Here is an 18021-nt window from a genome sequence, read left to right as displayed (position 1 = left end):
GAACTGTACGAATGACGAGTGAGTGTTTTTGACGGAATGAGTTGTGAATCGATTCAAAACTCTTAAGATGTTCCAAGAAGACTTGGCTTACATAACTCATTTTCTTTATTACAACAAAAGGTTAATGATGGTCTCATTTGTTTGTATTTCAATCATCACTATGAAACAATTTGAGCAAATCAAAAGTTTCAACAATAATGAATAAAAGTCGTCAGTGAAATTGATCTAAGTATCTATCACCAAATATATCAATGGATTGAAAATATTAAATACATCACTTACGTACAATTATTTGTCAAGTGTTTTTTATTTAACTACTAATAGATAAAGACACTTGCGAATTACCTTCCTATATAAATATGATTCACATATATCAAATGAATCAAGCTCATTTGCCGTAAAAAAAATCCATCATTTTGAAGTTGGTAAATGTGTTTAATTTTTATATAATCATGATGATTACGACATAGATAAGTTTGAATCAAATATCATTTGATTATTTATGCATTATGATCTGAACTATTAGTTTAATGAAAGCTTATAGATTTACTTCATAAATAACATTATGATAAAGTATTCTTAATACATAATACATCGTTCCAGAACATGAATGTGAACATCCAGTAAACTCTAAGTAAATCTATATATTATTCATAAATTTACAACTATTACACGTTCCTATAAAATAGACACAAAACATCTATTGTTCAAATACAGACTATAACATCACTTGTTATATCTTCATCACAAAATGCCATTCGTTTTTAATAAGTTGATTATTTCTTTCAATCAACAACACATAATATCATATAGATATTTGAAGTTTTTGTCAAGTCAGACTTCCTCAGCTTGATGAGATTTAGAGGACCAGTTCTTCTTTCAGTGTCTAGTTTCTTCCACAACAGAAACAACACTGATCATTTAGGTCCTTTTCTTGATTTCTAGGTTTATGTTGTATTTCCCTTAACTGAACTATTGGTTTATTTGAGTACACGATCTCTTAGACTTACTTTGTTTAATGGTTGAACAAGTTTGAAGCACATTCTACTTTCATAATGAATATCTACTTTACTTGATGAGATATTTGATATGTTTCATAAATATCCAAGACTTTCTGCAAGTCCAGGGCAATTATTCCAGTATGATGTGAGACACATCAATATCATCACAATAATACTTCCATCAAAGCATCATGATCATACTGACTGACTTGCAGAGGTTGTTCATGTATGAGATCTCTCGGTATGTATAATTTATATTTCTCTTTAAGGAAGAACATCAATGTATTATATCAGTTATAGAAATTATAACCAACCAATGTTATTATCTCTTGAAACTCAACAAGAGAAAGGTTTTATAAGGCATACGAGTATTAGTAGTTATATACTGAATTTAACAAAGTTTCATTTAGTATTTTCAATATTAAGTCTTTAAAAATTAATACCTTTTATTGTTTTTAGAAAATTAATTTACTAAATTCTAGGATCCAAGTAACAAAACAAGTAAATGGTAAGTGACCTTTTATCCCATTCACTTAGTCAAACTCGGTATGTAGTGATTACCAATTGCATAAAGTATCCAATTCCTAGATAATAGGATCCCAAACAACTATTGCTTAACTTGGCATGTTTGATCCCATTGATACATCAGACCTCTCATGCTTAGGTGACCTTTATCACACAAGATTCTGATCAAGTCTTCATACTTGAAATAACTTGTAGTATTGCAACTAACCAGTGACAAGGTGACCCTTTCGTTACTAGAAACTACAAAACTACCCCGAACTTCATAAGACAACCCTAGTGGTTAGGTGACTCATCACCCATTAAGACCATACAAATGATACCGAGTGTTCTTCAAAATGACGACAATGACTTGCATTTTTAAGAAAAGTTTTTGTATATATGTTTTACAAATATAGTTATAAAAAACATAGTGTCATAAATATTGCATGCATCCAAAAATGTATGTACCCTTTTGTAAAATTCATATTATTTGTTATATGGTTCTTTAGGTACCAAATAAAACTTTATTTTATTTACCATTAGCAGCGGTTAATTATAAACTAAAATTTTATATTTTGAAGTTTAGTCGTAGAGTGTTTTTAAGAACCGGTAATAGTCTTAATAAATTTTCATTTTATACTTAAAACTTGGAGTTTTGGATGGGTTCTAAAATAACAATTCTAAATCTCTCTTTAACAATCAAAATATCATGACTTCATGAATTTGTAGAATAAACTCATTTTATTTTATAAACTAAATTTTATACATCTTATGGTAAAATCATATTTTGATAAATCAAAACTTGGGTGATTATAATTATGTTTTAAAATCTCATTTGTCATGCATAAAACAGAATATCAACATGTTGCGTTATTTCAAAAACACTAATATCATATGTTTAAGCACTTTTTAAACCATTTTAAATATTTTAAAGTTGGCTATTTATAAGTTTTACGATAAAACCATGTTTAACAAAAAAAATCGATTTTTAATTGGTAACCGATAACCGGTAAAAACATTTTATAAATAGTCATTTTTAAACATCTTATGTTACCTTTTAAATATTTTTTACTCAAACTCCAAGTGATATTATCTTATGTTAAAATGTTATTTGACATGTAAAAACTATTTTTCATACATAAAATAAAACATACAAATAACATAAAATAAACATCACAAACATACATTAAAATGTGCATAAACCAAGCAATGTCTAGTAATAATTTTTGTAAGTCATCACAAGAATTATTAAGTCTTTCCTAAAGGACTTAAGGCACACTTCAAAAGGTCTTCAAGCTCCCATTTTTCAAGACAACTCTTGCTTGATAAAGAACTTCAAATCTTCATATTGTAAATGTTGTAACACTTAAACCATTAAGGCTATAATTAAGTCTAAAACAAATAGTAGAAGCTCATGGTTAGGATTACGGTCTCAAGTGGTTAAGTCATCTTCAAGGCGGCCACTTCTTCATCTTATTACATTTAAAAAGGAATACAACTAGTCTAACTAATTTATTACAATATATATATATATATATATATATATATATATATATATATATATATATATATATAACACTTTTAAACAGCAGGTTACTAAAGAAGACAAATATGGACATTTCTTAACCAAAAGAAATTCATGCTTGTTTTCCAAAAACCAAATAGTATCAAACATAAAAAAAATCATTTTAACATATAAAAGATGGCTATGATACCACTGATGAGTTTTGATACATAATATACGTTAGTTTTCCATAAAAAAACGCAACAAAAGTTTTTAAAAATAACAAATTTATTTTCAAGTTTATAACAAAACCAAGCCATCTAGGATTCATTTATAGATGTTAGAATGATATTAAAAACAACCATAAAGTGTTTTAGAATGATAAACTTTGAAGTCTTTGAACCCACTTGGTTTTGGGGTGTTGATGAAGATAGAAAAATCAAAAAGTATAATTTTCTATACAAGTAGTCACCATAAAGATTAAGGCACTTGGAATGTTAATTCCTTCTTGTAATATTTTGTTCTTTAAGCCTTTAAGTGCTTAACAATTAAGCACCAAAGCAAGACACAAAGTAAGCACCAAATATAGACTTCAAACTTTAAAAGAAAGAAAGTGGAAGAAGGTAAAGAAGCTACGACTTCTTGGAGAGGAAAATAGAGAAAATATCACTTCATTATCTAGCAGAAAAACTCATTCAAAAGCCTTCATTTTATACTCCCATGCAAGACATACATTTAGATTATAATAACATAAAATATTAGTAGCCTTTTAGATGCATGGGGGATAAAGACGGGAGTTTGACAAGCAACTTCACATGCCTTATAAATTTTCAATCATACCTTCTAAATAAGAAAAAAAAATTGTCTAGCTAGTTTATTAACCTTGGTATACAAACTCACTAATTTGATCATGGTTAAAAAAAGTGTCCAATACTTTATACATGATTTATACTATATGATATAATAACTTCTTATACTCTCGTTTAATTATTATTTTCAAAAAATAATAATTCTTCCCTAATTAAATACAATAATTGATATTATTTATTAATAATCATATTAATAATAAATATACAAAATGTTCCAACTTAATAAAGTTGTGACCCTATATGATCATATATTATTAGCAATATCACTTAATAATGATTCTTTGGCATATTGTTTCAACACTATTGTAATCTTTGCTTTAGAACTCTGCGAATAAGAATACTCCTCTCCAGCTCTTGGATGTAGGTCACCTTGACCGAACCACGTAAATACTATGTATTTGTGTGCTTGTAGTAACTGTGTGTTATATGTATTACTTCTTAACAAGAGTCATCAAAGCTTGGCAAGTGGAATAAGATTTGTTCTCATTCTTGACAAGTTTTGTCTGGTTTCCTAACATATTATAAGAAAACAGTATAAAACAAAAAAATTGTCTTATAAATATAAGACATGTTCCATACCTTTGAATCATCTATAACCAAAAGGGTCTATGGTTTGGTCTGCATATTAATTTGTCATTACATAAACAAAAACTCCATCATGAAAATAAGACATAATAATTGTTAGATTAAGTGTCTAAGCCCATAACTATAATTGGTATATACTTTAATTGATAGTAGCAGAGTCCTTTTGGGTTGCCCTCAAATCTAGCAACTGGACATGATGATTTTGGATAGAGAGAGGTTGATTTATTATTTGAGTAATAAATTAAAATAATTGATTTATTAATATATTAATTAGAAATCATATTATTTAATTAATAATTAATCAAAAATTAATTGGAACTACTTTTGGGATTAATTGGATGAATTAAAAGTGTAGGGTCTGTTTGGTTATTTATTGAAAGTTGAGGAAAGAAGCTCAGGGACCTCATTTGATGATGTGGACAAAAATCACTTGGCCAAGCCCAATGAGTTTTTGTCCAACCCCTTGAATGAGGGGGATAGGATGCTTGGTCACCAAGAAAAGGGATTTAGGGTTTCCTCCTTAAACTCTAGCTTTGACATCAAGCTACCTCAACTATATAAAGGGCCATAACCATTCTCAATTTCATGCACTCCTCCTCATTAGAAGCCACGGATGAATTTCTTCTCTTCTCTCCTCTCATCCACTTTCTTGTGTTGGGTGTGACTCCATTAGAGGCACTAAAATTGTGGTGCTTGCTTCCAAAGGATCAACACGAAGGTTTCTTTGGTATTTGCTACAATAACAATCTTTGGCTATTAAACAACACAAGCAAAATCATCAACATACAACAAACTAAACGGGGGTTAATCTAGGAAGCAATGGGCTTAAAATCATTATTAAGATCTCCATCTTCCATTGTAAGACCCGCATACCATAAATTAGAGATATTGAAAAACTCTTCACGTCCAACATTGTAATGCCCGTAGATTCATGTTAGTCAATTTAGAGACAATAAACATCAAAATGAATTTTTTATAGAAGATTATTTATAGTAAATAATCTTAACCAAGTTATAGTATATGTCACAAGGGCTCCGTACATATAAATAACGTCGAAATTCAAGTTATAACGAAGAAGTTATGACTCGTCGAAGTTTTACGGCAAAACCAGCACAACATCAGGAATCGTAAAAAGTGAATTTTTGATAAATTACTTTTTAGCCTTAGGTATCTAAATGAAATTTGTAGTATATGTTAAACCGAGAACGTATATGAAAAGAACGTCCAAATCTAACTTCGTATGAGGAAGTTATGATTTTTCTAAGATTTTGCATAATAGTATGCAACCCAGAATTTGAATTTTAGATCGAACGATTTTTAGCCGACACAACCTAAATGAGAATTGAATATCTCATTAATAGGAGTTCAACGATAAAAAGACATTCGAAAACGGAGTATGTATGTGAAAGTTATGAATTTTACACGGTCGTTAAACAGTGTAATCTTCTAATTCTGTTAAATTTAAAATCGAGCGAGAATTAGCCGATGGAGTCAAAAGGAGAGTTGTAGATCTTGTCAATACATGTGCGTGGATATAAAGAACGTTGAAAAACGGAACTCGTATACGAAAGTTACGGAATTTAGAAGTCAAAAGGGTGTTGTTGCGAAGGGGTGACATGGCACGATTTGAGCCCTTGCTTTCTCCCCACGCCTTGCCACCAGATGGTGACATGTGGGAAACCAACTCGACGAGTTGGAGGCTCAAAACTCGCTGGGTTGAGCCATTTTTCAGCCTATAAATATCATGCGAGGCTCATTCATTTTCCTCACACCTTAACTCTTCTCTCTCTCTAACTTCTCTCTAAACCTCTCCCAAAGCCCTAGTAATTTCTAATTGCTAGAGGAAAGCCCCGGAGTGCCAAAAGGCTCCAAAAAGAAGAGCTTTCGGCTCAGAAGTTCTTCCCCCATAGAGCCCGGTTCCTAGCCAAACCTCCTAGTAAGTAAGTTATGCTTACCCTACTTTAAGTATAGTTTATGTTTAAGTTCAATATCGTTATTATGAACTTATAAACAATAAATATATTATAAAATATAATATACAAAGTGTTATTATAATATCTTTTAATGTAACGCCCGGGTTTCAGGGCTAAGCATTTTTGTCAATGTAATAGTCTAGGTCAACTCTTGTAACTCTTTTTGAAGTAATAAAGATGAAATATTTGAGTATTATGTGAATTATGTGTATTTATGTGCTTATAATTATAAATGTATAATTAATAAATAATAAAAATAAGCGTCAAAATTAAAGTATAAGATAATCCCGATATCTCTACATAAAGTTGTAGAATATGTCTCAAGGTTTCCGTACATATAAAGAATGCCGAAATCCGAGTTATAACGAAGAAGTTATGACCCGTCGAAGTTTTACGGTAAAACCGGCACGGCACCGGGAAGCGTAAATAGTGAATTAACGATAGAGCAAGATTTAGCCTTAGCGATCTAAACGAAAGTCGTAGAATATGTTAAAATAAGAACATCGATAAAAAGAACGCCCAAATCTGACTTCGTATGAAGAAGTTATGATTTTTCGAAGTTTCGGAATAGCAGTGTACAGCCCGAAATTCGAATATTAGATCGAGCGGTTTTTAGCCGACACGACCTGAATGAGAATCGAAGATCTCGTTAAGGGTAGCGTAACGAGAAAAAGATGGGTGAAAACGGATGTCGGATGAAGAAGTTATGAGGATTTAACGGACCAATCGTGTCCCGGCCCGTTAATAATATAAAATTTAAAATCGAGCCAAAATTAGCCGACGGAGTCTAAACGAAAGTTGTAGAGTACGTTCCCACCTTCGCGTGGATATAAAGAACGTCGAAAACGGAGGTCGTACGCGAAAGTTACGAATTTTTAAAGTTGATGTGTGAAAATGCGAAGTCTGTTGCGAGGCTGATGACGTGGCTGCATCTGGGCCGCCCATCGCTGATGAAGGAACGCGCTTCGGATGATGACACCTGCCCTTCGCATACGCCCCGCGTCCGAAGCCAGTACGCACCGCTTACCCTCGCCCTTATCTCTTCCGGAGTGCTAGCCAGCTGGTCCGAGGTGGCGCTCCTATCCGATGACTACGCCCCGCGTAGGTCCGAGGTACGCCCAGCGTACCGAGGCCTCGCAGGGCTATAAAAAGGGGCCGATTTTCCTTCATTTCTCACACCTTTTTCACTTCTCTCTCTAACTTCTTTCTCTCTCTACAACCCCAAAACACCTCTAAACCCTAGTTAAGCCCCTTAGCACCCTAGGGAAGCCCCGAGGCTCCCGGAGTCCCGAGAAAAAGGAGTTTTTTGGTTTCGAAACGCTGCTCCAATTAAGTCCCGGTTCTCGATAAAATTCGCTGTAAGTGTGCTACGCTTACGCAACTTTTAATATAGCTTTCAAATAATTATAAGAATGTTATTAGGTCCTTAAAATAATTATTTGGGCTATTATTATGAGTTATATCGAGTATTATTAACGCTTAATAATACTCGGACTAATTAATTTGTCGCGGTTATCGTTAAACTAAACCCTAGTGGTATCGATACTAGGTTTTATCGAAGGAATATCGTTTTGAGAGTATCGAAGCGCTGTCCGAGTGCTGAGTCACCACCTAATCAGGTGAGTGCATAGTTACTTTCAGCTTACACATAGATATGAAGTATTTTATATAAATTACATGCTATGTGTGCATATTATCTGAATACTTGCTATCTATGCTGGATGAACATTGTTATACATGTTTTCAATGATTTAAACTGTATATGTATTTTATATCTACGAAAATGTTGGGGTAAAACATGGGTAGATGTAATAGCTGATGTGTGATAAAATGATGAGAGGCCTCGATGTTGATGTTGTTGTTTCTGTCATCTAGCGGAGTATGGATGACGACCACAGACTCTTCTAGACAGTCCAGTGGAACACTAGCAGGCTCGCAACCTGTAGGTGTTTGTGAACGACGTGTTCACCGGTGTACTCCATCCCCCACATGGTTGCCTTTAGGACATTTATTGCTGAGGAATCCCCTTAGCAGTAGTGTCCGTCCCGATGATGATCCTTAGGCTAGGTCCCTTATGATAGGTGTTTAGGGACGTAAAGTGAGGATAACGGGAACGGGTAATCGGGTTATTGTTGATTGATGAAATTAATAAACTTATTTATTGTGGGTTGAAAACCCTATGTGCTCACCAGGCTCCCAAGCCTGACCCACTCAGTTTTATGTATTACAGGTAATGGCGCATGAGCATAGATGTGATGTTTTGGACGAGGGATTACGGATATAGGCCTGTAGATATGAAATAATGTAGTAAGGCTTATATTGTACTGTTTATGCTTTTGATCTGTACGAACATGACATCCCAAGTCTTTTAATGAAATACATTTCTATGGAAATGATTTTGATAAATCTTTATCATATCTTGTTTTGGGACAAATTCCGCAACACTTTCATTTAAAATGTAACTCTGATTTTTTTAAACAAAGCATAAACAAACCGGTCTTTTCTGGCCGTGATTTTGGGGATGTCACATTTAACTACTCGCGGTACGAGGAATCTGGTATGAAGGGCCGCGTAGGGTTGTTGGATTTCAGAAGTGTTATAATGCCAAAATGGTCATGTCTTCCGGTGTTTCATGTCTGGCCCTGTCTATACATAGTGGTTGAAAAATATTGTTTAATACTTATAAAACAATATCGCTCGTAAATAGTCGCAATAAATATTAGACTAAAATCTAATTGTAATCATACTAGGTTTCGTCGAAAGAAAATAGAATCGTTAGAAGTGAAGCGTTGCCCGAGTTTGGAATCATCACTTTAACAAGTGAGTGTATAGTTACTTTCATCTTACACATAGATATGAAGTATTTAATATAAATTACGTGCTATGTGTAAATATTATCTGTGTTCTTGATATTTATGCTGGATGAACAAAATATACATGTTTTATTTGATTTAAACTGTATATGTATTTTATACCTATAAAAATATTGGGTAAAGATGGGTAGATGAATGATGAGAGATGAAAGATGAAATAAATGAACATTGGAAGCTATGGACTTAGTGCCTGATAGATAAATGTTGACAGTTATGGACTTAGTGCCAGATAGACAAACCCCGACAGTTATGGACTTAGTGCCTTACAAATGAACATTGTCAGCTATAGACTTAGTGCCTTACAAATGAACGTTGGAAACTATGGATTTAGTGCCCTATAAATGGATATTGGCATCTATGGACTTAGTACCTAAGAGATAACATCAACCGCTATGGACTTATTGTTTGTTGGATGAACCCTGGCAGCGATGGACTTTGTGTCTATTCCTTAGGAATAAATGAATGATGAATAGATGATTCTTAGGGTAGATCCTTAAGAATAAAGAAGATAATGGGGATGGGAAGTTGGGTTAATTGTTAAACGATTAAACATAATAATTATATTATTGTGGGTTGAAAACCCTATGTACTCACTAGGTTTCCCAACCTGACCGACTCATTTTATTTGTATCATAGATGTCGATACGAAGCTACATTACACTGAGTGATTAAAGGAGATGTAAATCTCTAGTGTAAATGAATGTAAGGTCTGTTTATGCTTATGTTTCTGTATCAACGATGACATCCCAAAGTTTTACTATAAACAAAATACATTTATTCGGAAATGCTTTGATAACATATTATCATGTTTTTCTGGGAACAAATTCCGCAATATTATTCTTTAAAAATGAATACTCTGATTTTCAAATAAGCATAAATAAAATTTTTAAAATGACCGTGAATTTGGGGATGTCACAAAAATATAGTTCGCATCATCCAACTTGAAACCACAACACACCATTGGCATGGTCATGATGTATCATTGAAATGGTCATTTCATGGATGTAATAGGTCCCAATACATATTTTGAATGTCTAACCACGACCAAGATATGAACTCCTAAATAAGGTTGTATGGGTGGGAGAAAGAGACAACATCTCCCTTATCTCGTCCATAAAGTGCACCTTGCCCCTTGATGGTCAAGAGAGTTTGGACCCTAATTCAAATGCCATTTTAAGAATATAGATAAACACTAGTTCTATTCCAAGTGCATATTTCCCCTTGATGGTTAAGAGAATATGGTAATAGGTCTATTGTCTTACACTCGCGGGTGTGTTCCTTATTCACGTTGATGATATTCACTAAACACTAGTTCTATTCTAGTATAGGAAACAATATTATATGTTTATGAAACTAAATAAAAAATAAAATAACCTCAAATAGTCAAATGTTAAGCAGAATCTACCTGAAATAATTATAATTGTTAAATGTACTAAAAATGGAGAATTGTTGATTACTTACTTGCAATAGAATCACTTTTTTCATTCGATGATCCACATGCGCAAAAAGTATGATTTTTGTTCGTTTTTCGCGATGAAAGAGACAACATATGATAATGATGAACTTTTTTTGTGAAACATTTTGTCTTACGCTTACTATACGCGAGTTGTTTATGCAGATAGTGCAGTTATTTTGTTAATTTAAGAAAATGTGTCTGTTATGTAGTGCTGCAGTGGAGACCATTGATCATCTTTTTGTTGGAAGTAGAGAATTATCGAAGATTTGGAGCCATATTGCTATTTGGTGGGATGTTCGTTTTCCGGATAAGTTTGCTATTGATGATATCATGTGGTGGGCTGATTCTACAACTTTGAGGGTTGGCCAAAGAAAAACTTTTGACGCGGTGATTATCTCGGCTTTTTGGTGTCTTCGGAATTTTAGAAATAATTTTGTTTTTGGCCCGACTATTCTTAGGAAATCCGATCTCTTTGATGCTATTGTAAAGATGACATTTTTTTGGATTTCTAATAGGTCTAGCAAATATAGGATCGGATGGACCTCTTGGCTTCATAATTCGGTTCTAGCTTCTATTTTGATATAATTGTTGTTTTCTTTTTCTAGCTTCTTATTAGTTTTTAATAAAATCTCATTCCTTTCTAAAAAAAATAAGAAAATTAAAGTTACCTACCGGATATAAGAAATTAATATATTTTCAGAATAACTCTATTTCGATATCTAAATTTTTGACGAATTATTAAATGTACTAAAAACGAAGAATTTTTGATTACTTACTTGCCATAGAATTATTTTTTCATTTGATGATCAAATGTGCAAAAAGTATGATCTTCGCTCATTATTCACAATGAAAGAGACAATATATGATAATGATGAACTTTTGTATGTGAAACATTTTGTCTTACGCTTACTATAGTTGTTTATGCGGATCGTGTCGTTATTTTGTTAATTTAAGAAAACGAAAGTTATCTATCGAATATAAAAAATTAATATATTTTCAGAATAACTCTATTTTGATATCTAAATTTTTGACGAACTTCTAATTACCTAAAGTTTAAAATTAGAAACTCTTATTTTGAGACAAAAAACTTCATGAGGAAATGGGTTCCATGGCCATCGACTTACGTGTGTTTGTATAAATATAAATTAAATGTCATTTTTTTGTTAAGAAAGAAAGAAACAAAAACAAGAAGAGTAAAGATCGAAATCAAAGCAAAGCATCATTCACTATGGTTGGCATTGTCAGGTCGCGTTGCAGTCAACACCCGCAAGGAATATGCTTTTTCTCTTATATCTAATTATATATAAAAATAAAAACTACATTCTTTAATAATTTTATATAAATAGATACATATAATACATCAAGTCTTTTATATATATACCGCTATTTGCTTTTCTTTCGTATTTTCTGAAAACATGACTTATTTCAGATGTATTTAATATGAATAAGTTTGATGTTTACCATGGTTTCAACTGTTTTTTTGTAACATTAATTAATGATAAATGAATAACTACTCAAATGTACTCTAAATTAAATGTTGCCAAACAAAGCATATTGCATGATATTCGACAATTATCAGTTTTAACAGCACCACCTATTCCTATTTAATGTATATCTTTTGCCATCGAACCATAGTTCTTTAAACGCTACCTACAAATAATTGAGACAATTAATGATGTAAAGTGTTATGTTTTTATTTTGACTTCAATTACAAGTTTTTTCATTTTTATATAGTGAAACTAATCAATATCGTCTATACTATACCTTCGTTTTTATTACAAATGTAGTCCAATAATTGAGACATTTATGGTGCAAAATGTTATGTATTTTTTAGGGACTATTAATTACTGATTGAGTATGAGTAAGATTCAATCATGAATCTCCCCGAGTAAAAAACACATTTCTAAAAAGTCATAACAGAGTTAGAAGTTTTTAAATATGACATCAAACAGTCTGAATTTGATTGAATCCAACATTTTATCAAAATTAGTACGAGACATATCAAACAACCCTTAATTACAAAAATCGTCTTTTTATATATTAAATTATGAATATATTCACTACTTTTGTTTTGATTATGATTTTAATACATGCTCATTTTTTTCAAAATTTTAAATATATGAACTATCCTACAAAATCGAGAATAGAAAAATACAAAAAGTTGTCCTTACATTTTAACCAAGGGAACCAAATTTGGTGTTATTAACATTAACATAGAGTTATTGTAAAGGAATTGTCTTAATTTTATAGAGAAATATTTAAAAAACACGTAAGAAAAAATTAAAAAAGAATCTTAATCTTTTGGGTCCATTATACGTGAGCTAATGGTGTGTCATTTCAAGGGCATCTTCCAAAACCCTGATTGATTTTTCTAATACATTTGAGGTTTCTCTTTCGCTTTCTCTTTCCAAATTCTTTTCTCACATGGTGTTTCTGCCATTAACGTCTAAATGGTTACAATTAAAACTTTAACACCGAGTTTTTAATTCCTTCTGGTGACACTTTTTACTTGTTCTTTTTCTGCTTTTTTTTTTTTTTCCATATGAGAATCTACATTATCCATCCATCATTAATCTTTAGACTTTACCAGTTACCACCATGGAAAATTTGAAATACATTTGGAAGCTAAAAGAAGAGGGGTTTAGCCATTAGCCTCTTTTAGTCTTCTTCTTTAACTCGTAGTCGTAGGTGGGTGGTTGGATTATTTTTTAGAATATGCTTTATGGTTTAGGGCTTTTAGAAGGGCAGCATTCCTTTTCCTTTTCCTTTTCCTTCACTTGAGATTGTAAGGCTTCTCTTTTGTGTGAACAAACAAGAATTCCCTCAAACCTTTCTCTTCTTCAAATCTTTTCACTTTGCCAATTTTGTTGCAAATGCAAGTCTTGAAAATGGGTTTCCTTTGTCTCTTCAACAGTCGATCTCTTTTGCTCTGTTCACAAGTTTAACAACTTTCTTTTTTGTCTAGTTCATGTTCATCTTCTCGTTTGACTTTTGAATTTTAATGATTTCTTGCTCATCTTGACCTCTCTGTTCGTCGTTTTTAGTCTTTTGAGTTCTTAACTTGTTATGGCACCAAAAGGGGAGTTTTTCCGGTGGTGGGGTAAGGATACACGGAAGGGAACTCCGGTGATTGTAACAATGGAGAATGTTAACTACTCCGTAGTGGAAATCGATGGACCTGATTCAGCATTTAGGCCTATAGACAAGGATAGAGTGAAAAACGCTAAACAGTTCACATGGGTTTTGATTCTGAAAGCAAATCGAGCTGTCGGTTGTCTTGCTTGGTTAGGTCATATCCTGTGGGCATTACTTGGCGCCATCAAGAAACGGCTTTTCTTAAGAAATGGAGTGGCGATGGAGAGTGAGAATGAGAATGAGGAGAAATCTGGAAAAGGAAAGTTTCTGTTTGGATTCATTCTGTGCTTGTTAATGACAGCTATGGCGTTCTTAGGTTTTGAAGTGATTGCTCATTACATGAGATGGCCGTATTTCCAAGAACATAATCTGCACATCCCACAAACTTTGGAGATAAGGAGTTGGTTGCATTTGATTTATGTTTCTTGGTTGGGTTTTCGAGCTGACTACATTGCTCCTCTCATTCTGTCTTTCTCTAATTTCTGTGTTGTTCTCTTCTTGATTCAATCTCTAGACAGAATGATACTTTGTCTAGGTTGCTTCTGGATCAAATACAAGAACATCAAACCAAGAATCAACGGAGATCCGTTTAATTCCAACGATAACGAACCCTCTAAATACATCTACCCTATGGTTCTTGTTCAGATTCCAATGTGTAATGAGAGAGAGGTAAGTTCGCTAACTATCTGTACTTTCTTCATTTCAGATTATCATTGTTCAACATAATAATTAAAAAACTATAAAGCGTGAATGATGACAATTGAATTGACATCTGCTTTTTTTTTTCATAGGTATACGAACAATCAATCTCAGCAGTGTGTCAACTTGATTGGCCTAGAGATCGACTGTTGATTCAAGTTCTTGATGATTCTGACGACGAGAGTATTCAGTGGTTGATTAAGGGGGAAGTATCGAAGTGGATGCAGAAGGGTGTCAATATCGTATACAGACACCGACTAATCAGAACTGGTTATAAAGCTGGGAACTTAAAATCTGCCATGAGTTGTGATTATGTCAAAGATTACGAGTTCGTTGCCATATTCGACGCTGATTTTCAACCAAACTCGGATTACCTCAAGCTTACAGTTCCCCATTTCAATGTATTTTACTCATGAATTCTTACTCGGGTCTACTTAAATTACTGTAAATTTTAGGGTAACATTCTTGAATCTGTTTCAGGAGAATCCAGAGCTAGGGTTAGTTCAAGCGAGATGGGGATTTGTGAACAAAGATGAAAATTTACTAACACGACTACAAGACATAAATTTATGTTTCCATTTTGAAGTGGAACAGCAAGTGAATGGGGTGTTTCTTAATTTCTTTGGATTCAATGGAACAGCTGGAGTTTGGAGAATTAAAGCACTCGAGGAATCAGGAGGTTGGCTTGAACGCACAACTGTAGAAGATATGGACATAGCTGTTCGCGCCCATCTCCATGGCTGGAAATTCATCTATCTTAATGATGTCAAGGTCATCATCATTCATTATTCATTATTCACCTATCTACTTTTCTTCTTACTTCTTTAAGATAGATAACAACCCTTTTATTTAATTTCCAATAAACGTAATTTTTTTTTATTTCAATGTACAAAATTAGGTCCTCTGTGAAGTTCCTGAATCATACGAAGCTTACAAGAAACAACAATACCGATGGCACTCTGGTCCTATGCAACTCTTTCGTGTGTGTCTTCCATCCATAATTACTTCCAAGGTAATTAATTAGTCTCAATTTCAAGTTTTAACCCTTTATTTTTCTTATAATTGTTTAATTAAGGTGTTTCGATGATGTTGCAGATATCAATTTGGAAGAAAGCGAACCTGATACTACTGTTTTTTCTCTTAAGGAAGCTTATTCTTCCGTTCTATTCTTTCACATTATTTTGCATTATTCTTCCATTAACCATGTTTGTTCCAGAAGCCGAGCTTCCAGCTTGGGTTATCTGCTACGTACCTGTGTTCATGTCGTTCTTAAGCATTCTTCCAGCTCCAAAATCTTTTCCCTTTATTGCCCCTTACCTTCTATTCGAAAACACAATGTCTGTGACTAAATTCAACGCCATGGTATCTGGATTATTCCAGTTAGGTAGCTCATACGAATGGGTTGTCACCAAGAAAGCAGGTCGAGCCTCTGAGCCAGATTTATTAGCAGCAGCAGAGAGGGAGTCTCTTCCCGCCATGAATCTTCAACAATCACATCGAGGAGCTTCTGACAGTGGTCTCTCAGAGCTAATCAAACTGAAAGAACATCAAGAGTCTGCACCTAAAAAGAAGAAAACAAACAAGATATACAAGAAAGAGCTTGCGCTTGCTTTCTTGTTGCTGACTGCAGCTTTGAGGAGCTTGTTGTCAGCTCATGGTGTGCACTTTTACTTTCTGCTGTTTCAGGGAGTGTCTTTTCTCCTTGTGGGACTTGACCTAATTGGTGAACAAGTGAGCTAATTAAGTGAAAAAAAGTGAAAAACACAGAAATGAAAGGGTTGATTTGAAATTTGAAGATGAGGGCACATGTTGCTGCTAGTGTAAGGTGACAAACCTGTCTTTACAAATAATTCGCGACTCAAATGATGCCAAATACGAATTTTTCTCATTATTTTTTTTGGGTTATAGTATATTGAAAATTGGATCGTTATCAGCAGTGATTGATCTTGTTTGGTAGCTGTGATGGGTGTGTCTGTCATTTCACATACGGTTTCTTGTTTTACCTTATTTTTTATTTATTTTTACCCTTGTATTATGGATATGTTTTAGATTAGTCAATCTTTGTATCTAAGCTACCATGAGCAGTAGGTATATGTAAATTTGCATAAAAGTATTTTAAGCATTAAGTATTAAGTGTTAAATTTTATCCTTGTGAAGAATGAATCTATGCAGATCTTTGAAATGATGTCCTTATCGCAATCTTAAATTTATCAAGATCCAAAGAAAATGGAGTGGGGCCAAATGAAGCAACATTGCAACAACCACTCATCTCTGAACTATGCAAATGCAGATGCATGGTGGGTAGGGGGCAAACTGGCCTCATCTCCTATACATGCACCAAAGGACCAAGGATTTTTTTTTCTTAAATTGGAATATGTTTTAGGGTTTGTTAAACGACTCTCATAGATTTAGTCTTGTATAATGCTAATTAAAGTAACTTCAATGAATTAATGATTGTGTTAAACAGTATGCAGTTATGCATCACTATTATGGAAACATAATTCGGATTAGATTTACCATTACATGGATTTTTTTTTGGTGATCACAAAATGACCACATGATTATTAGAAATAGAGGCAATTGACCACACAATTTGGTATTACACAAATGACAAAGAAACAATTCCGAAAATTTGGTATTACACAAATGACAAAGAAACAATGCTGAAATAGACCTTTTTAGGAAACCAATCCACTCTGATAAATGAAGGTTTTTTGCCACATGTTCTCTTTTCTTTCATTTGAACACATGGTATTTTCTAGAATTTTTAAATTTTTATTTTCCACTTGTCATTTTATTGTATTTTTTATTTTATTAAATTAAAATTCCACATTTAATATGTAAGGTATTTATTAGAAATAATTTATATATGTAATGTATTCAATACACTAAAGCCTCATTAATTTTAATAATTCAAAATTTTTCTCATTTTTTATATAAACTCAAACTTTTCAAATTGTTAAAATTTCATATATTTTTTTTAAAATAAACTCATGTAATACATGAGTCTCACACCTAGTCATATATGATATATAATGGTGGTGCTTGGCAAAAAAAAAAGACTTATGACTTATTAGGCTATTAGCTTATAAGCTAACAACTTAGAAGGAGTTAACTTATATAGACCTTTTTAGTTTATAACATATTAGCTTATTAGTTTATAAGCTAATAAGTTAGATGGAGTTAACTTATGAAAAAATAATTTATTAACGGTTTGTCACCGCTGTAAGCTGTAATTATCTAAACATGTTTTTAACTTATACCGGTGTGGAACCGGTAATAAGCTAATAAGCTCATTTGCCAAACAGCCCCAAACTGAATATTTCTTTCATTTGCACCAAGGAAAAAAATTTCTCTTCTTTCTCGCTCTAAGTATGTTGACAATCACTGATTTTTAAAGTAAATAACATACTTTTTTGATT

The 18021-nt window shown here is 32.8% G+C and overlaps 1 protein-coding gene across 1 annotated transcript; it reads left to right on the top strand.

Annotated features, from left to right (window-relative positions):
* The first annotated feature begins 13229 nt into the window (after positions 1-13229).
* LOC145102792 (putative xyloglucan glycosyltransferase 5) lies at positions 13230-16740 on the top strand. The gene is made up of 5 exons (XM_079040266.1): positions 13230-14569; positions 14692-15000; positions 15080-15370; positions 15498-15611; positions 15695-16740. The coding sequence occupies exons 1-5, from the start codon at positions 13832-13834 to the stop codon at positions 16337-16339; spliced, it is 2097 nt and encodes a 698-aa protein (XP_078896392.1). The 5' UTR covers positions 13230-13831; the 3' UTR covers positions 16340-16740.
* The last annotated feature ends 1281 nt before the right edge of the window (positions 16741-18021 follow it).

This window comes from Lactuca serriola, chromosome 4 (assembly GCF_051521515.1).
Source record: "Lactuca serriola cultivar US96UC23 chromosome 4, Lser_US96UC23_V15, whole genome shotgun sequence".
In the NCBI taxonomy this organism is placed as follows: domain Eukaryota; kingdom Viridiplantae; phylum Streptophyta; class Magnoliopsida; order Asterales; family Asteraceae; genus Lactuca; species Lactuca serriola.
This window is presented reverse-complemented; position numbering and strand designations above follow the sequence as displayed.